Genomic DNA, 21,774 nt, shown 5'->3' on the forward strand with positions numbered 1-21,774 from the left:
CTATTCCTCATGCCTGGAATTCATTCCCTGCTCTCCTCTGCTCCCCATAATTCTTCTCTCCCTTTAAGGTTCAGCTCAAGTTTCACATTCTATCACCACCATCAACATCATCGTCATCATCATCATCAAAGCACTTTATGACTGACCAACTCCTTTCTTTATATATTATGGTACTCATAGCAACTGTGCAGATGGAAAATTTGCCACACCTGAGCTACATTCCCAGCATCCTTTTAAGTTACATCCTCATTTTATGTAAGGATGCTTGGGAGATAAATTTGGCTGAGACCCACACTGAGGGACTCTTTTGGGGAGCTGGTGCTTTTGGTAAAGTGCTGCAGGTATGAATCTCTGGCTCTCTCTTTGCTCTGCTCACTTGACTGAAAGAACCCTTTTTCCTTTCCCTTTCTTCCTCTTTTTATTAAAATCCTACACAACCCAGTGAGGTACATACTATTATCATTCTCATTTTATAGATGAAGAAACTGAGGCTCAGGGAAATTAAAAGACTATCCAAGAGTCACACAGCTAGTAAATATCTGAGGTAGTATTTGAACTCAAGCCTATCCAGAATCCAAGTCTAGCATTCTATCTACTGTATACCCCAAGCTACCATTGTCTTTCCTCCCCAAATTTTGTGTTTATTTATTTTGTATTTATTTATTCAGCATATTTTTATGCATTTATATATTATTTCCCTAAAGAGAATGTAAACTCCTGGAGGTCAGGGGCATCTTCATTTTTGTCTGTCCCAGTGCTGGTCACATAGCAGGAGTTAAATCTGATTAAGTTGAATTAAAAATATTTATTTGATCAACTAAAATGGATGAAATAAATTGGATTAATTTTAGTTAATTCATCTGATAAAGTTGATTGACTGATAGAATAAATATAACTTAACTCATGCCTACTAGTGGAAGAAAATACCAGGCTGTCTAGAATCTATAGCCTCTGACCACTGGGCAGGAGGAACACCAGCTTCAAAAAGGCCTATATACCTCCATCCAGAAGGGGAGGGAGAAGGGGACATCTAGTAGCCACCTTAGGGAATGAGCTTGTCTCCCTAATAATTACCTAGCTGTAGAAGAGCAATGTAATCACCACTTAACGAACTAATTAATTCCCTTGGTACCTCATAACACTGATGGCTATAATATCCCCATAATGTGGATTGGGAAAGTGAGGCACTAAGATATTGCTGAGGATGATCATGTGGAGAATTAGAAAAGGAAGATTTCAGTTTGTGTGACCTTGGGTAAGTCAATTCATGTCCATGGACCTCAGTTTCCTTTTATGTAAAGATAAAGGGACATGTGTATGACCCTGGGCAAGTCATATAATCCTAGTTGTCTAGCCCCTGCTACTCTTCCACCTTGGAATTGATATTTAATATTGATTCTAAGACAGAAGGTAAGGGATTTGGGAAAGGCTTGATCTACATGACTTCCAAGGTGGATTCTAGTTCTGTGGGGTGATGGACAAGGGGGTTGGGTAGGATGCTGAGCCCTACAGGGAGACTTGGGGTCCTAGAAGGGATCTTAGAGGTCAGGCATTTGGCCCTAAATTCAGGACACCAAACCCTCTGCTCTCTCAGAGGAGAAGGTATGTTGGGTTGGCCAATTCTCACAGTTCCCAGACAAACCCAACAATATCCCATTTCACGGCATCTGTAATGCACAATCTTAGGTCACCAGGAGTGCTGAGATGTTAGCAATAAAGAGAAATGGCCCACAGCCATTCAGCCAGGGCTTCCCCAAAGTATTTCTATGGAACCTGTACAGACTGAGATAGGTACATGTTGACCTCTATGTGGCAGAATGGAAGCTTCTTGAGAGCAAGGGCTATCTCTTTTAACAGGAAACCGAGTCTCCCAAAGCAATAAGTAAACCTGAGGGGGAGGATTTGGACCCAGGTTCTCTGAGCTCATGGGGCAGCTAGATGACACAGTGGACACAGTGTTGGAGTCTTTGGAAACCTCTCAGCAGGCAATGGACTCATCGATCATCGTCCTGACTCTTCGTGACCCCATTTGGGATTGGGAGTTGGGAAGATTCAGTTTCAAATTGAGCCTCAGATACTAGCTGTGTGATCTTGGGCAAGTCACTCAACCCTGCATGCCTCAGTTTCCTCCTCTGTCAAATGAGCTGGAGAAGGAAATGGCAAACCAGTCTAGAATCTATGCCAAGAAAATCCCAAATGGGGTCACGAAGAGTCAGAACGATGATCAATGAGTCCATTGCCTGCTGAGAGGTTTCCAAAAACTCCAAATTCAGTCCCCAGATTCATCTCAAATCCCCATTTATCTGGTCCTAAATAGCTATCTACGAAGTTCAGCGATGTCTGGTAAGCTCTTCGTTAGAATGACAAATTCTGGTGGCGATCCCTCATCTCCTCCCTGGGTGGTGGGCCCGGGGCAAGAGGGGCAAGCGGAAGACTTTGGCTCAGGAGTTCATGGAAAGAAACTGACCATCTGAGCCCCTTCCTAGATGGATCATCTTTCAACCTGAAAAGTGACTCCAGAGTCCCAAAGAGGCAGGGGGCCCAGGAGAGTGAGGCAAGAGTTTAAATAGCAGCTGTGTTCCTAATTTCCCCAGGAGGAGTCCTGGCTGCCACTCCTCCATGCTGAATTTTCGCCATTAAAAACAAACAATATCATTTGGTTCAATATAAAATGAATTACAGTAAATTAAACCGTGGGAGCCATGTGGTGGGGAGAGCCCTCCATTGTCAGGCCTGTATCGATGGCAGTTTTTCATTTTCACTGGGGTAGGAACAACAGCTTGGGGGGTGTGGAGTCCTGGGAAAATGAATAAGGAGAGAGCCCAAGGAGGGGAGGTTGGGATCCTGAAACTCCCAGGTGCCTTCCCTGTCCTTATCCCTGTCCCTGTGGCCCCCTCCTTCTCCACTCCCCTTGGTGTCACCGTATGGGCCCCGATGGTCTCCCGGGGAACAGAATACAGAAAAAAACAAAACAAAGAAAAAAATAGAGATGGCTGAGCCCTGGGGACAGAGGACAGAGATGGCTTAGCCCTAGAGAGGCAGGGGACAAGCGATGCTAAGGGAAGACGAGTTAGAAACCAGGGGATCTGAAAACTCCAAGAACCCATGGGGAGAAGTAAGTTTTCTCAACAGCCCCAATAGGGGCTCAGGCTTGGGAGTATCCATCGGGCCTTTGTATGGCCAAACAGATCCAGGACAGGGAATTGGGAATGGTAGAGCCCTTGCATGCCAGAGCTGAAGAAGGCAGAAAAAGAACAGAGGATTGTCAGAGCTGGGAAAGAACTTAGAACAGGGAATGTCAGAGCTGGGAAGGACCTGAGAACAGAGAATGTCAGTTTTGGGAGGAACTTCAGAAGAATGTCTAGACTTCAGAGAGGTCTTAAAACAAGGAATGTTAGAGCTTAGAATAGAGATTATCAAAGCTGTAAAGAACCTTAGAATACAGAATGTTGTGGCTGGGAGGGCACTTAGGATGGGGAATATCAGAGCTGGGAAGGGCCTGAGAACAGGGAACATCAGAGCTGGGAAAGAACTTAGGACAGGGAATGTCAGAGCTGGGAAGGACCTTAGAACAGGGAACATCAGAGCTGGGAAAGAACTTAGGACAGGAAATGTCAGAGCTGGAAAGGACCTTAGAAGAAAGAATGTCAAGAGCTGGGAAAGAACTTAGAACAGGGAACATCAGAGCTGGGAAGGACTTTAGAACAGGGAACATCAGAGCTGGGAAAGAACTTAGAACAGGGAACATCAGAGCTGGGAAGGACCTTAGAAGAAAGAATGTCAAGAGCTGGGAAAGAACTTAGAACAGGGAACATCAGAGCTGGGAAGGACCTTAGAAGAAAGAATGTCAAGAGCTGGGAAGGACCTTAGAACAGGGAACATCAGAGCTGGGAAAGAACTTAGGACAGGGAATGCCAGAGCTGGGAAGGACCTTAGAACAGGGAACATCAGAGCTGGGAAAAAACTTAGGACAGGGAATGCCAGAGCTGGGAAGGACCTTAGAACAGGGAACATCAGAGCTGGGAAAAAACTTAGGACAGGGAATGCCAGAGCTGGGAAGGACCTTAGAACAGGGAACATCAGAGCTGGGAAAAAACTTAGGACAGGGAATGTCAGAGCTGGGAAGGACCTTAGAACCAGGAACATCAGAGCTGGGAAAGAACTTAGAATAGGGAACATCAGAGCTGGGAAGGACCTTAGAAGAAAGAATGTCAAGAGCTGGGAAGGACCTTAGAACAGGGAACATCAGAGCTGGGAAAGAACTTAGGACAGGGAATGCCAGAGTTGGGAAGGACCTTAGAACAGGGAACATCAGAGCTGGGAAAGAACTTAGGACAGGGAATGCCAGAGCTGGGAAGGACCTTAGAAGAAAGAATGTCAAGAGCTGGGAAAGAACTTAGAACAGGGAACATCAGAGCTGGGAAGGACTTTAGAACAGGGAACATCAGAGCTGGGAAAGAACTTAGGACAGGGAATGTCAGAGCTGGAAAGGACCTTAGAAAAAAGAATGTCAAGAGCTGGGAAAGAACTTAGAATAGGGAACATCAGAGCTGGGAAGGGCCTTAGAACAGGGAATAACAGAGCTGGGTGAGACCTTAAAACAAGGAATGTCTGAGCTTAGAACTGTGAATATTAGAGCTATGAAGAACCTTAGAACAAAGAATGATATGGCTGGGAGGGCAATGGACATAGATGTCAGAGCTAGGAAGGACCTTAGAAAAAGGAATGTCAAAGATATGGGATCAAACAGTCCAGTTTCCCCGTTGTACAGAAAAGGAAAGTGAGGGACAAAAGGTCCCTTCTGGCAAGTTGTGGAAGGTATTAATGAGTCTCAGATAAAAACAGATTAATGCCAGGGAGAAAGGGATCACAGATCATACAAGCTCTAGAGCTGGAGGGGGGGTCAAGCATCTTAGATTCCAACATCGTTATGTTACCAATGAGGAGACTGAGATCTGCAAAGAGATTTGCCCAAGATCACAGAATGAGACGGGAGGAGATCCAGGATTCCAATCCCCCGGTCCTCTTACTGTAATCCAGTGCTCTTCCCACACTGAGTCTGAGGGATTAGAACCATAAAAAAACAACAACAACCCGGTGGCCTCTCAGAGGCTGGCCCCTGGAGACACCAAGGCCAATGGCCTATGAGTTGCTCTCTCCACAGGTTGGCCCCTCCTGGTCCCACGTGCCATCAGGAAATTGTGATCCTAGCTGGTTACTAAGTAGGCTATTGAGTTTTATTAGGAATGCTGTTGTTCAGTCATTTCAGTCGTGTCTGACTCTCTGTGCACCCATTTGAGGTTTCCTTGGCAAAGACATTAGAGTGGTTTGTCATTTCCTTCTCAGGATCATTTTACAGATGAGAAAACTGAGGCAAATGGGGAATGGGGTGAAGTGGCATGCCCAGGTTCACACAGTTAAGAAGTGTCTGAGGCTAGATCTGTACCCCGGACTTCCTGTCTCTAATCCTAGCTCTCAAACCTCTGAGCCATCTGGCTGCCCCCAGTCTGAAGACTTTCAATGACCAGGCACACAAGTTATCCCATTCCCGGTCTAATTGTTGTCTCATTTATCCAGCCTTTACCTAGCACTCCGGGATATGCAAAACATTTTGCAGATATTATCTCCCTTGATTCTCAGAGCAATCCTAGGAGATGGGTGATGATTTTTACAGTATTTTATAAATAAGAAAATTGAGGCAGATAGAAGCTAAGTGACTTGTCCAGGGTCACACAGATAGCAAGTATTTGAAACTGGAATTGAACTCGGGTCTTCCTGGTTCCAAACCTAATATCCATAGTTGTTAAGCCTGAACCTAAATTTGCCTCTTTCTAACTTTTGTCTATACCTCTTGGTTCCTCTCTCTGGGGTCAAACAGACATGGCAATCCTTGAAACATTTTGAAGACAGCTATCATGCCCCTGTACAACTAGACAATGCAGTGGAGTCTGGCATCAGGGAGATCTTAGTACAAATCCAGCCTCAGACACTTACTAGCTCTGTAAACCCTGAGCAAGTCACTTAACCTTGTTTGCCTCAGATTCCTCATCTGTAAAATGAACCAGATGAGGAAATGACAAACCACTCTAGCATCTCTACCAAGAAAACCCCAAATGGGGACACAAAGCATCACACAAGACCAATAATGACTCAACAATAACATCATGTCCCACTTAACCTTCTTTTCCACAGGTTAACATCCTTTAATTAATGCTTGTTGACTGACTTCAACTGACCTCTACAGAACATCATTTCAAGGTGTCCTAGATGTCTTTTCTGGATGTTCTCCAGAAAGTTCCACAAATTCCAACCATTTACAAGCCAAAGCTTAAATTAACAAGATTTTTATAAGCTCAATAAATATGTTCTGATCCAGTTCAAGTTCTCCGGTTTCTCACTAACCTTCCTGAACTGTAGTGCCCAAAAATGATCACAACAGTCCTGATATGTTCTGAATGGGATGCTATCTGACATTCCAACATAAATGCTTGTTACTAAAAGCTAATCAAGTCTGCCTGTCTAATTCTTATAAATGAAACAATCAATAGTGAAACATACCAGTGGGGGCTCATGATCTACTAGAGCACTACTCTTTCTCCAACCTCTAAGCACTATACCTTGAACCCTAAAGGAAGAAACAGCCAGTTACTTTCTGGGGACCCAACCTGCCAATGTGGGTGAATATTGGGAGAGTTAGCAAGCCTGCGACCAATTTGATCTATTAAAATCTAGGTAAAGAGTAGGAAATAAGAATAGAATGGCTATGGCCTATACTCCTTGCTCCATGTTGGCTCATGTAATCATAGCTTTCTTTTCTAGATTTTTTAAATAACCTATTTAATGAAGTCAAAGTCATTCACAATCCAGTTGCCAAACTGTTCTCATACTCCCCCCTTTTTTATTTTGGAAAATGGTACTTGTACCCTTCTTCAAGTCTTCAGTGGGTCTATTTTCTAACCTTCAGGAACTTTCAGATATTACTGAGAGCAGTTCAGCAATCTCATTGGCTAATTCAGTCTTGGAGAATTTAGTTTATCTGGGCTAGATGGCTTATTTTACAGATGAGGAAACTGAGGCCCAGTGAGGGGAGGCATCTTGCTCAAAGTCACACCTTTAGTCAGTAGCATTTGTCAAGTTTCCTTTACATTGCCGTAGATTCAATTCAATTTTGCATTTATTATGTGCCTACTACGAGGCAGCTAAGTGGCTTTGGAGAGGTACTAGAGGGACCTTAGAAGAGATGGGATAGACTATTACAACTTGAAGAGGTTAAATAAAGGAATGTCCAGGATGGAGGGTGTCTTAGAACAAAGAACATTGGAGCTCCAAAGAACCCTAGAATACAGAATGTCCAAGGTTGGAAGACCCAAAGAGAACATATAACCCAACCCACTCGTTTTACAGATGGGCAAATGAAGACTCAGAGGACATAAATAATTTGTACAAGTTTTCTCAACAATTCAGTGATCCAATTGAGACTAGATAATGCTTCATTCTGGATGATGAAGAAACTGACCATCTCTCGACCCCCATCACCATCCTGGCTATCTGTCACTCGGTGCTAAAAGACTCTGGTCCATTCTCCATTGGGGATGGAACAAGGTGGCTTGAGGGTTAGTGATTTCACAGAGAGTTTGGGGAGTTGGAGAAGAAGGGGCTGGGGAGGAGGGATGAGTAGAAGAAGAGAGAAAATGAAGAGATTCCCCAGAGTCCTCAGACAAGGTGGCTGACCTAGCCTCTCACATCAAGGGACTACGGGGCTGTCAACCAAACCCAAGTACCAAAAGCACTTTAAATTAAAAAAATAATCATAAATTTGCAGAACTCTCAGCAGATAGAGAAAGGTACCAAGGATGAAGCATCTGCTCTGTGAGCCATTACGGGCTCTTGACAGATGTGATTCTACCAACCTCCCACTGAAGCGGCAAATAAAGACCTAGCCTCTTTCTTCTCCCCAGACAAGGATTAATGAGCGTGGGGATAGCACTCAGACAAGCAAGGAAAGGCTGTGAACTTTTTCCAGGGCCGTAATTTATCTTAGGAAGACTATTCACATCACTTTTCTAGGCTGGATCCTACTATGACCTAGCACATTAATCTCGCAGAATAAAATAATAATAATAAAAAAGAGGAGTTGGACAGTTGCCAGTGTTACATTAATAACTGTCATGAACACCTCTGCCAGCCACAAGGGAACAAGAGCTCCATCCCTGCCCCCACCACCACATCCTGGCCTTGGCCAATCAACAGCTATATCCTGTTGAAAGAGGAAGTGATCTCTGGCTTGTGAAGACTCGGGCAAATTTTAGGTCAAACTTGACTCATAAACCATTAGACCCAGAAGGGAACCATCTAGATCCTCCAGAACGACCTTCTCATTATGTTTTATTTGAAATTTTTTCTAAATTTCTAAATTCTAAATAAAATCATATAAAAATAAAATATAAATTAAAAAATTAAAAAATAATATAAAGTAAATAAAAATTCTAAATCTAAACATTTTTATCCATTTAAAAAATATAGTTCTCCAATAAAATCCAACCTTGCATTAAACTACAGTGAAGGGGGCAGCTCGGTGGTGCAGAGGATAATGTAAAATGAGCTGGAGAAGGAAATGGCAAACTAGGTGTGTGACCCTGAACAAGTCATTTAATCCTGTTTGCCTCAGTTTCCTCATCTGTAAAATTATCTGGAGAAGGAAATGGAAAATTATCTGTGTGACGCTAAGCAAGTCACTTAACCCTATTGGCCTCGGTTTCATCAACTATAAAATTAGTTGGAGAAGGGAATGGCAAACTAGCTGTGTGACCCTGAGCAAGACACTTAATCCTGCTGACCTCAGTTTCTCCATCTGTAAAATGAGCTGGAGAAGGGAATGGCAAACTAGTTGTGTGACCCTGAGCAAGTCACTTAACCCTGTTGGCCTCAGTTTCCCCATCTGTAAAATGAGCTGGAGAAGGGAATGGCAAACTAGTTGTGCGACCCTAAGCAAGACACTTAAATCTATTGGCCTCTGTATAGTTGGAAATTCTTGAACCCCTAAAACTACATTACCCCAAATCCCTTTCTGTATTACCTAGAATCCTTTTCCCTTTTCCTGCACCTCCACGTTTGTGTGGTCACATTATTGTTTGATAAGTTCTGTAGTTCCTCCCTCTCACTCTCTTCTCTTGAGATCAGGCTGGGTTTAGGTAGTTCTTTTACTTTAGTTATTATTAATAAAACTTTTAAAATATAATACTTAGCTACTACTGAATATTAATGTTAATACTTACACCTCAGTTTCATCAACTGTAAAATGAGTTGGAGAATGAAATGTGAGCCTGAACAAGTCACTCAACCCTGTTGGTCTCAGTTTCCCCATCTGTAAAATGAACTGGAGAAGGAAATGGCAAACCACTCCAAGATCTCTGCCCCAAATCTCCAAAGAATCAGACACAACTGAAAAGGACTCAACAAAGACAACACAAAAAGGGAACGAGGCTAGTTGGCCTCTGAGGCCCCTTCCCACTCCAGATCTACTTTGCTTTGACCACTCTGGGCCTCAGTTTCCTCACCTGTGCACTAGGCAGACTAGACTGGGGCAGCTTCCTGCTCTGGATCTAGAATCCTCGGAGCAGGCAGAGATGAGGAGTGGCTCAGTCCCTGCCATGGCCCCAAGGACTCACAGAGGTTGGATGAGGGCAGGACGAGAAGGGGGTGCTGCTTGTCAGCTGCTCCAGCAGGCTGCCTCCTCCACGGTGTCGGGGGTTTCACACCCTCGAGCAGCCGGTGCAAAGGCATTTTCAGAAAGTGAGGAAAGTGACATAGAAATCTTATGTTTCCCGAGAACGATTCCTCTTCCTTGGCCACATGGTCGCGTTTCTACAGACGAGTGTGGCAGACGTCTAAACGCCCACCTCCTGAAGTGGGGACTTGGCTGGACTCCCCAGAACCCAGTAGCCTGGAGCTGTTGCTCGGCTCCTCTCCTTCCTCCCCATCTGTTCCCAGCCTCGGCTGAATCGGGGTCAGGAAGTTCTTGGGCTGAACTCTGGGTCCAGTCATAATCGAGCATCAATAACCAATCCACAAACACGGATGAAGCACCCTCTACGGGCTTGGCATTTCTTTAAGCCAATGCCTACCTTAATGCTAGAACAAGACATACTAACGTCTCTTTCTCCAGGGGTAGCCCACAAGCATCCTTCGTAGCCTCAGAGTGCTGACAAGATCCCAGCAGACGAATGAGTGCTCAGGTAAAAGGATGCTCTGTGCCAGGGGGCTGGCGATTGTCTCGGGGTCTGTCTTTTTCTTTATGGGCATCGCTAATATTTATGAAGAACTTCTAAAGTGCCAGGCACTTGTGCTGTCCCAGGGCTCTCTCAGGGCACAGAGGATGCTCTGGATGAAAGGAGATAGGATGCTCTGAGAGCCCCCAGGCAGCGGGCACTGGTCCAGCTTGACCTGAACAACTGGTGGTTACAAGATGCTCCTCATCATGGAATCTGGCTCCCAGGAAGCCAACTATGTATCCTTGGGGTGGCTCGAGCTGCCACGTGCCTGGGCTCGAGTCATCTTGGCTATGGAACCCCAACTTTCAGTGCCCTGTGCAATACTCTCAGACCAAGTTGCCAACCTGCTTTGGAAGAAGGGTCTCCTCCCCTGAAGTTCTCTGTAATGTGTAAACCGGAGGTCCAGCCCTTATTATTTTTATCTTAGTATTATGATGACTTTATGATTTTATCTTTATTATTATTTTATATTATTTTTTCTTTTTGTGGTACAGTAGGCAAAGTGCTGGGTCTGAAGTCAAGAAGACTAGAGTTCAAATCCAGATTTAGACACTTACTAGTAGTGTGATCCTGGATAAGCATGCAGATGGAAAATTTGCAACACCTGAGCTACATTCCCAGCATCCTTTTAAGTTACATCCTCATTTTACGTAAGGATGCTGGGGAGATAAATTTGGCTGAGACCCACACTGAGGGACTCTTTTTTTCAGAGCTGGTGCTTTTGGTAAAGTGCTGCAGGTGTGAGTCTCTGGCTCTCTTGGCTCTGCTCGCTTGACTGAAAGAACCTTTTTTTCTTTTCCCTCTCTTTTGATTTATTATTGAAAATCTTATATATTTTTAAATACTAGGAATATTTATTAATTTCTACCTCTACACAAGTCATTTAACCTTTGTTTGCCTCAGTGTCCTCATCTGTAAAATGGAGATCATAACAGCATCTACCTCCTAAGGTCTTTGTGAAAATCAAATGAGATAAGATCCATAAAGCTTAGCACAATGTCTGGCTATTAAAATGTGGTTATTATTAATATTATTAATGACTATATAAATAATTATATAAATTGTATAAATAATGTATATTTGTATATATAATATACATATAAATAAATGAAGTATAAATAGAATAGATCAGTGGACAAGTCACTCTCCTGTTCTTTTTAAAAAATTTTACTTTCTGTTTTAGTATTGGTTTTAAGACAGAAGAGTGGCAAAGGCTGGGCAGTCAGGGTTAAGTGACTTGCCCTGGGACACAAAGCTAAGAAGTATCTGAGGCCAGATTTAAACCCGGGACCTTTCAATGCCTGGTCTGGCTCGCTATCCACTGAACCACCAACGCTGCCCCTCTGATGTCCATTTGCAGATGACTTGAAACCTGAAGAGACTGCTTAATTCACTGAAAGAGTCTAGAACCACCCCCCCTTTCCCAATCGTGGCAGTCTGGAACAGAGGTCAGAAAATTTGCCATGGAAACATTCTGATCTGAACACAGCATACACCTGGGAAGATCTGAAGTGGGCAGTAGGACTGTCACCTCTGTTCCTGAAAGCTCTGCTCTTCATATTGTAGCCCAGGACTGCTCTCGCTTTTCTGGCTGTCATATTGCACTGATGGCACATATTAAGCTTGCATTCTGCTAAGCCCCCGTTCCCCTTGATATTTCTTAAACAAACCAACTTCATCTTCACCTTGCACTGGGGAAGTTGTTTTATTATTGCTGTTTATTGAGTCATTTTCAGTCGTGTCTGACTCTTGGCCCCATTTGAGGTTTTCTTGGCAGAGATATAGGACTGGTTTTCCATTTCCTTTTCCAACTCATTTTACAAATGAGGAAATTGAGGCCAACAGAGTGAAGTGACTTGCCCAGGGTCACATAGTGTCTGAGGATGGATTTGAACTCAGGATGACTATTCCTGACTCTTAGCCCATTGCTCTATCAAGCTACCCTATGATTTAGTATACCCAAGTATAAAACTTGATATTTTTCCCTGCTGAATTTATTAGATTCTGTACTATGCTGTAGACCAGAAGTGCCATACTCAGATAGAAATGATCTGTTTGGCCACATATAGACTTGGAAAACCATAAATTAACATTATCTATGTTGTACTGTATTTTTATTTGTTTTATTAAAGATTTCCCAATCACATTTTTTAAACCTTTAACTTCTGTCTTAGAATTAATACTGTTTATTGGTTCCAAGGCAGAAGAGTGGTAAGGGCAGGCAATAAGGGTTATTAAGTGACTTGTCCAGGGTCACACAGCAAGGAAGTGTGTGAGGCCAGATTTGAACCAGGTCTTCCTATATCCAGGTTCGTCTGTCCACTAAGCCCTTCCAGTTACATTCTGATCTATTTCCCTAGCACACAGGAGTTTTGAGGGCAGCCTGTACAGGAAATTTGACATCTCTGTTCTCGACAAGGGGTTGTGGTATTTGTTGTCCACTCCATGAGCTAAGGATTAAAAATATATATTTTAAATATAGTTTTATTGTATTTGAAAATGTAAGCACCATTTTAAGAAGCGTTTTACATGTTTAAATAAAGTTCTTTTGTATTTAAAATCATAGAAACCATTCTTAGCTCTTAGGGCTGTGAGCAGGATTTGGCCCATTGATATAATCTCCTGCCCTCTGCTTCAGATGGCCAAGACTGGAGCTCTAGACTCTTTCATTGAATTAAGCTATCTCTTCAGGTTTTGTGTCATTTGCACATCTGATGAGCATATCTCTTATGCCTTTATCCAAGACTTTAATCAAAATATTAAATGGTCCAGACTCAAGCACAGATCCCTGGGGCCCACCACTAGAGACCTTTGGCCACTTACCATTTCCAACTCTGCTTTGAGTCTAGCCACCCAACTATTTCTTTATCTATCTAATTGTATCATCGCCTAAACCTACATTTCTCCATCCTTTTGCAAAAGGAGGATGAAATATTTCATCTAAATATGTGCAAAAATCTGGCCTCAGACACTTCCTAGCTGTATGACCCTGGGCAAGTCACTTGACCCCCCATTGCCTAGCCCTTACTGCCTTGGAACCAATACACAGTATTGACTCCACGACGGAAGGGTTTGGAAAAAAATAAATATGTGCAAAAAATGAATAATATGGAAATCGCTATCAAGTGACAACATTTGTACAACCCAGTGGAATTGCTTGTTGGCTCTGGGAGTGGGGAGGGAAAGGGGGAGGGAAAGCAAATGAATCATGTAAACATGGAAAAATCTTTAAAAATAAAAATTTTTAAAAATAAAATAAAATAAAGATCTGCAAAAATTGAGGCTACTTGGATCTCCAGCATTCCTCATCTACTAGGTGAAGAGTTTCACTGACTCATTGCTTTCCTTTCTAGATCTCCCTTTTCTTAATTTCTCTATTTATTCTCAAATTAACCTTCTTTTTTCTTAATTTACCTTTTCTCCATTTCTCTATTCTCAAATGGAGATTTCTTTATCTCCATTTGCTTTTTTTAAAGAAATTTAAACCCTTAACTTCTGTCTTAGAATCAATGCTGTGTATTGGTTTTAAGGCAGAAGAGTGGTAAGGACTGGGCAATGGGGGTTAAGTGACTTGCCCAGGGTCACACAGCTGGGAAGTGTCTGAGTCCAGATTTGAACTCAGGACCTCCCATCTCTAGACCTGGCTCTCAATCCACTGAGCCACCCAGCTGCCCCCTCTCCATTAGCTTTAACGAGACTTTCTAGGATTTTACCAGGAATCCAAGTCAAATTAACTGCTCTAAAGTTTTTTTGAAAAGCTTTTCTGAAAAGCAGGACAGCATTTGCTCATTTCCAATTTTAAGGCACCTCTCTTGTTTTCCAGGATATTTCACTATTACTGATAGTAGTCCAGAATTCACAACTGCTGACATCCTCTGATGCCATTCTACTAATGAGGAAACGGAGGCTTTGAGCTGAAGTGTTAAACCCAAACGCAAATGTGTCAGGGCAGGAATTTGAACACATATCCTCAGATTCCAGATCTAGATCTCCTATTGCTGCCTGCTTTTTCCTTTGGGGAGGAATAAAACTAAATGACTGTGATGCATTTCAACTCTGAGATTCTAAGGTGTCAGGGAAAGCAATCAGTAGGGTTAAATTGTACCAGTGACTCTCTGGATCTCAGTTTCTTCATGTAGGTTAACTGAGAGAATCCTGAAGTTTTCTTTCATTGCTGATGGTCTAATATTCTAACATTCTCTCTTCTAGCTCTGACACTCTGTTCTCCCAGTTCTGACATTCCCTGTTCTAAGGTCCCTTCCAGCTCTGACATTCTTTGTTCTAAGTTCTTTCTCAGGTCTGACATCCTCTATTCCAGGGCTGGTGAACCTTTTCCTTGTTCGAGTGCCCAGAGGGCAAATTCAAGCAGTCTGTGAGCCTCTGCATGACCAGAGAGATCTGAGGGAGGGAGGAAGTGCTTGCTTTGGGCAGCTGGACAGAGGAGGAGGGCATGCAAAAAACGTCCTCAGGTGCTGGGAATATGGAGAATGGAGCAACTCCCTGAATGCCAGCTCTGCATGTGTGCCAGGGTTTCACCAGTGCGGCTCTATTCTAAGGGACATTCAAATCCTCTGTTCTAAGGCTCTTCCCAATCCCAACATTCTCTATTCGAAGGTCCTTCTCAGGTGTGATAGCCCAAAATTCTACAATAGAAAGTTTAAGGATATTAGGTAGGAAGAGTAAGGGACTTTCTATGACAAAATTATATAGAATTTACACTCTACATGGTGACTGGCTATGATCATTGCTAGCTGAACCTCACCCCAAGAACTCATCCATAGTGTTCACCCCCATAGGCCTCATTTTGGGGTGACCAGGCCTGAGTATGGCAGAAGCCCCTACCTTAGACTTGACAGCCAGGATGATCTTGGGCAGGGCCACAATGAGACACTTGAGTGCGATGGTGATGTATTTCAGCATGAAGTCTGCAATTCCCACAATCCATAGCAGGTCAAAGAAATCCAGACTGTCCAAATTGGGCTTCAGAAAGATGAGGCTGGGGGGGAGGACATGCAGAGTCCCTTAGTCTAGGCAGCAACCTGGCACTGAGGATTGAATTTTGTGCTGGTCTCATTCCCTGGACCAAGGCAACTAGACTAGGAAGGGTGTCTGGGACTGGGGAGGTGCTCTGGTCAGGCCATACTGTGTTCAGGGCTAAATGCCACAGTTTAAGAAGGGAATAGTGAGTTGGAGAGCATGTGGGAAACTATAACCCGGACAGGGAAGGTGTTTAAATCATTTCCCCATAGGAGGATTGATAGGAGTGTGAAGTTGGGAAATTTGCCACACCTGAGCTACATTCCCAGCATCCTTTTAAGTTACGTCCTCATTTTACATAAGGATGCTTGGGAGATAAATGTGGCTGAGACCCACGCTGAGGGGCTCTTTTTGGGGAGCTTGTGCTTTTGGTAAAGTGCTGCAGGTGTGAGTCTCTGGCTCTCTTTGCTCTGCTCACTTGACTGAAAGAATCCTTTTTCTTTTCCCTCTCTTTTGGTTTATTATTAAAATTCCATACATTTTTAAATACTAGGAGGAGAGACCTGGGATACTTAGCCTGGCTAGAGGAAGATTCAGGGTCCTGGTCTTCAAGTATTGGGATATTACATGGAAGGATAATTAGGTTTGTTTTATTTGGCCCCAAATATTAGACTTGAGGCCAATGACTTGCTTGGGCTATTGTCAAGGGACACCCCTTCCTGTTTCTAGCGAGGGGCCTGGATTGAGTGAAAGGGCACATCTTTATTCTTCACTAATAAGTGCCTGTCTGTCTGTCCCTCTCTCCCTGTCTCTACTGCCCAGAGTTTGAGTCAGCCTCCAACCTGGGAAGGCTGCACTACCCCAGGCCAAAAGGATTATCCCCTACCCTGAATTCCTTTAGGATTTCTCAGCCATTTGAGAGTTTTCTCTAATGATCCAGACCAAAACCCATCCTGGTCCATGGGCTCCAACAATAACGACAAAGATAGCTTCGAGGCTCCCAAAGCACTTTACAAACCTTATCTCATGTCATCCTCATAATCCCCGGGAGGCAGGTGCTCTTATTATCCTCATATGACGGGAGGGGAAATTGAGGCAGGCTGAGGTTAAGTGACTTGCTCAGGGTTGTACAGCTAGTAATCTTCTGAGGCCAAATTTGAACCCTGATCTTCTTGACCCAGGCCCAGTGCTCTGTCCATGGTCCTGAAGGCCTCTTTCAATGTCTCCTGCTATCAACCTATAGAACTTCAATTCATAGAGTATTCTGAACTGGAAGATCCTCAGAGCCCATCAGAAAATAAATGTAAAATGCTTAGCACAGTGCTTGGCACATAGTAAGCACTATATTTTGTTCAGGCAGGACTAAAATGATTAAACAACAACATTTTGTTGTTATTTTCAGTTTGTCTGACTCTTCATGACCCCATTTTGGAGATTTCCTTGGCAAAGATACTGGAGTGATTTGTCATTTCCTTCTCCAGCTCATTTTACAGATGAAGAAACTGAGGTAAGCAAAATAAAATGACTTACCCAGGATCACACAACTAAGATAGTAGAGTGGTTTGCCATTTTCTTCTCCAGTTCATTTTACAGATGAGGAAACCGAGGCAAAGTGAGGGTGAAGTGATTTGCCCAGGGTCCCACAGCTAATAAATGTCTTCCATGTTTTAACTCAAAGTCTGTGCTAAGAACATGCCATGGGTAAGTCCCCAGCCCAAGCTCTTGGCACCAGTAATGCTCCTGCTGCCATCTTACTCAGGATATTATCAGAGGTACAGGAGAAATACACTGGTTCCTCTGGGGTCAAAAGGCTTATGATCTGTGTGACCTTGGCCAAGTCACTCTACTGGACTGAGTCCTGGACTCTATTCCATTCCCTCTGTTTATATCAATAGAGTGGGCCTAGGATTAGGGGGTTTGTGATCTTGTTGGCATGGTGAGATCCCAGGAGAGGAAACTCCTTCTGCCAATGTAGATCAGCCAGTTGTGAGGAACTCTTTAGAGCTCTGAGAAGTTAAGGAACATACAGATTAGTGGGTAGAACATTGTGCTTAGAATCAGGAAGGCATGAGTTCAAATCCAGAAGCGGGCACTTATTACCTGTGTGATCCTGAACAAATCACTTAAATCTGTGTGCCTCAGTTTTCAACACCCTGAGTGGAGTCATGAAGAGTTGGATGCCATTAAAATGACTGAATGATAACAACATACCTGGAATACATCCCCTTCTCATCTCTGTCTCAGAAATTTCTCTTCCATCAAGTCTCAGTCCATGTGCTCAGCTGCTTCCTTCTACCAAAAGCCTACCTTGATCTTTATCACAGTGTCTAGGAGTTTCTCCCTCCTTAATTTTCCCTGAACTCTGCTTGTCATCTCTCACATTGGCGTCTTTCCCCTCTCATCTGGTTGCAGACAAGCAGGGACTATTTCAGTCTTTGTACCCATAATCCCAGTGTCTAGGCCTTGCAACCTCTGGCACACAGATAATTAACAATATTAATTAACAATTAATAAATACTCAGGGATTGAACAATCTTGTATCCTCCCAGGAGAATCGAAGCTGCAGGAGAACAATGATCATTTCATTTTTTGTTTTTATATCTCCTGGCACACAGTAGGTGATTAATAAATGTCTTATGACTGACTGATTGCCTGGCACAAGGCAGGATCTGAAGCAGAATTGATTATTGCTGAATGCAACTGAATAAGCTTCTGCTCTGGCTCCAAGGGTCCATGTCCCCTTCCCTCCCATTTCCGCCCAGGGAAGTCAGACAGATGTCTGTGCTCACCTGTTGTACAGCTGCTGGGAGCTAAAAGTATACAGTACATACAGGGTGTTCCCCACCAGGAAGGCCAATATCCAGAAGATGACCAGGACTGATCTCTTTTCCTAAAGAAAAAACAAGAGAGAGGAAGGAAGGAAACAAGCATTTAGTAAGTCCCTACTCTATGTCAGATATTGAGATAAGGACTTTACAGATATGATCTCATTAGATCCTCACAACCCTGGGAGTAAGGAGCTATAGTATCCCCATTTTACAGATGGGGGAACTGAGGCACAAAGCAGCAAGAAGGAGGAATTTATTAAGGACTTATGTTGTGCCAATCATTATGCTAAGCCCTTTACAAATATGATCTCATTTGATCTTCACAACAACCCTAGAAGTAAGAAGCTATATTATCCCCATTTTATAGATGGGGAAACTGAGGCACAAAGTTTATTAAGGACTTATGTTGTGCCAATCATTATGTGAAGTGCTTTACAAATATGACCTCATTAGCTCTTCACAACAACTCTAGGAGTAAGAAGCTATATTATCCCCATTTTATAGATGGGGAAACCAAGGCACAAAGTTTATTAAGGATTTACATTGTGCCAATCATTATGTTAAGTGCTTTACAAATATGATCTCATTAGCTCTTCACAACAATCCTAGGAGTAAGATGGCTATATCATTACCATTTTATAGATGGGGAAACTGAGGCACAAAGTTTATTATGGACTTAACGTTGTGTCAATCATTATGCTAAGCACTTTACAAGTATGATCTCATTTGATCTTCACAACACCCCTGGGAGATAGGACCTATACTATCCCCATTTTATAGATGGGGAAACTGAGGTACAAGGTGAGGTGGGGGGGAAGAGGGGATTTATTAAGCACCAGGTACCATGTTGAGTACTTTGCAAATATAACCTCATTTGACCCTCCCACAACTCTGGGAGGTAGAGGCTACTATTGTCCCCCTTTTACAGTTGAGGAAACTGAAGTAGACAAAAGACAAAGCCTCAGTGATTGGCTCTAAGGCTGGATTTGAACTCAGATCTTCCTGACTCTAGGTCCAGCATGACAGTTCTGGAGAGGAATCTTCCATTTAGAAGAAAAGGGGGTGGAGGGAAGACTACTATGTAGCAGAGATGCCTTCCTTTGGAGTTATTCTGAATACACTGCTAAGTGTATTATTCCCTGAGAGGACACCATAAACTTCTCGAGGGCAGGGATAGTTCCATTTTTGTCTTGCCTTGTCTATGTGCTGTAATGGATAAAGAGCAAGGCATGGAGACAGGGACACTCATGTTCTTGGATTCAAATCTGGCTTCAGACACTAGCTGGGTGACCCTGGGCAAGTCACTTAACCCTGTCTGCCTCAGTTTCCTCATCTATCAAAAGTTCTGGAGAAGGAAATGGAAAGCCTCTCCAGTATCTTTGCCAAGAAAACCCCAAATAGGGTCACGAGGAGCCAGCCATGATAGAAATGACTTAACAACAAAGTCTTACCCCCAGCACTTACCACGGGGTCTCACACAAAGAAAATTCTGGCTAAATGCCTCTAGATTGACTCTTCTCCTTCTCAGAGGACAAGCTATTTGGGAAGAAGCTTGGTATCATCTTACATCTGGGAGAAATGAATTCTAATCTTGCTTCTGATACTCAATGCTGGGTCTCGAGACAGGAAGACCCAAATTCAAATTTTGCCTCATACACTCATTAGCTTTAGGATTCTGGGCAAGGCAGCAAACCTTTCTGCCTCAGTTTCCCCATCGATAAAGAAGGATCACAATAGCACGAGGGTTGTTGATAGGATCAAATGAAATGATTTCTGCAACGCGCCTTGCAAACCATAGACAGCTTTCGATTTAGAATCATCCTCTTATGGCACTAGTGAAGTCATCTGAGGTAGCTGGAGCCATTTCCTTAGCCACATGCAAATAATGTCATTTCCAGGAGAGGGTATTTGCAAGGAGAACAAAGAATGATGTGAAATATGGACAAAATCACATTCATTTAAGAAGGTGATTTATTTTCCAAGGAACTGAGATAGACGGCAGATTCTAATTTGTCTCTGCTTCTGTCTATGAGCCCCCTGGACTTGCCATGAGTCACTGGGGGTATTCTACCCTTTGTCTTTCTGCCATCAACACTTACCTGGCATGAATTCACGACATGCCAGCCTCCTGTGAGCTGGCACTCTTCACCCTGAGGCATGGTGCCTCTATTATTCCTCATTAATGAAAGGGCACATACTCCACAGGAGGAGATGGAAATGGGTATGATGGGTACGAACAGACTGCAATGAAGGGGCATTGGACATAAAATGGTAGAGATGGAATTAGGAAGACCTAAATTTGAATCTGGTCTCAGATATTTAATAGCTGTGTGACCCTGGTTAAATCACTTAGCTGCCATCTGCCTCAGTTTCCTCAACTGTAAAATAAGGATAATAACAGCATCTGCTCCCCAGGTTGTTGTTAGGATCAAATGAGATAATATTGGTAAGGTGCTTTGCAAATCTTAAAAAAGGGGTAGCTAGGTGGCTCAGTGGATTGAGAGATGGAAGGCCCTGGGTTCAAATCTGGCCTTAGACCCTTCTTGGCTATGTGACCCTGGGCAAGTCACTTAACCTCCATTGCCCAGTCCTTACTGCTCGTCTGCCTTGGAACTGATACACAGCATTGATTCCAAGATGGAAAGTAAGAGTTTTAAAAAAAACCCACAATGCTAATTTTTATCATTATTATGACAATTTTATATCATATCTCCATTTTGTATATATTTATGTTACATTGTTGTTTCTATATTATTATCCTATTTTCTAGATACTTTGAATTGACATATTGTTGTTATATTGCTTTTATATCTTATACACTATCTCTATTTTTTAGATATTGTGAATTGACATATATGATTACATTATTGTTTTTATATATTATACATTCATTATATCCTCCCTATTTTGTATATACTTTGAATATTGACTTATATATTATGTTATGTTGTTGTTTACATATTATATATATCGTCATATATACTCATACTCATCCTATTTCCATTTTGTACTTTGAATTGACATATATTATATAGGTTTTTACATGTTATATACTTATCAAATAAATTCTATCCTATCTCTACTTTGCAGAAACTTTGAATTGACTTATGTTATATCATTTTATGTTATATACTCATATTAATCCTATCTCTGTATATATTTTGAATGGACATATATTGTTATTATATTGTTTTTATATGTTATATGCTCATATTATACTCTCTCTATTTCATATATATTTTGAATTGATATTTTTATGTTATATTTTTGTTCATATATACTCATATCTTATCTCCATTTTGTACTTTGAATTGACTTATATGTTATATTGTTCTTTACATAGTATATACTCATATACACAAATTCTATCCTATCTCTCTTTTGTAGATACTTTGAATTGACTTAGGTTATATTATATCATTTTTATGTTATATACTCATATTATATCCCATCTCTATTTTGTAGATTCTTTGAATTGACACATATTGTTGTTATATATTATATACTATCTATTTATATATTACATCCCATCTCTTTTTTGTATGTATTTTGAATTGACTTGTATGTTATATTATTACAGGTTTTATATTATATACTCATATCACATCCCATCTCTATGTTGTTATATTGTTTTATATATCATATACTCATATTATATCCCATCTCTATTTTGTACATACTTTGAACTGACGCATATT

General features: G+C 42.2%; 1 protein-coding gene across 10 annotated transcripts in view; it reads right to left on the reverse strand.

Moving 5' to 3' along the window:
* The window catches only part of RNFT2 (ring finger protein, transmembrane 2), a 91,619-nt gene that overhangs the window by 32,710 nt on the left and 37,135 nt on the right, over positions 1 to 21,774 (reverse strand). For all 10 annotated transcript variants that reach the window (XM_056821677.1, XM_056821675.1, XM_056821673.1 and 7 more), the window contains 2 exons: positions 18,038 to 18,138; positions 15,114 to 15,267 (listed from right to left, as the gene is read on the reverse strand). In XM_056821677.1, coding sequence (XP_056677655.1) covers positions 15,114 to 15,267; positions 18,038 to 18,138 — 255 coding nt within the window. The remainder of the gene's footprint in view (positions 1 to 15,113; positions 15,268 to 18,037; positions 18,139 to 21,774) is intronic.

This window comes from Monodelphis domestica, chromosome 3 (assembly GCF_027887165.1).
Source record: "Monodelphis domestica isolate mMonDom1 chromosome 3, mMonDom1.pri, whole genome shotgun sequence".
NCBI lineage: Eukaryota > Metazoa > Chordata > Mammalia > Didelphimorphia > Didelphidae > Monodelphis > Monodelphis domestica.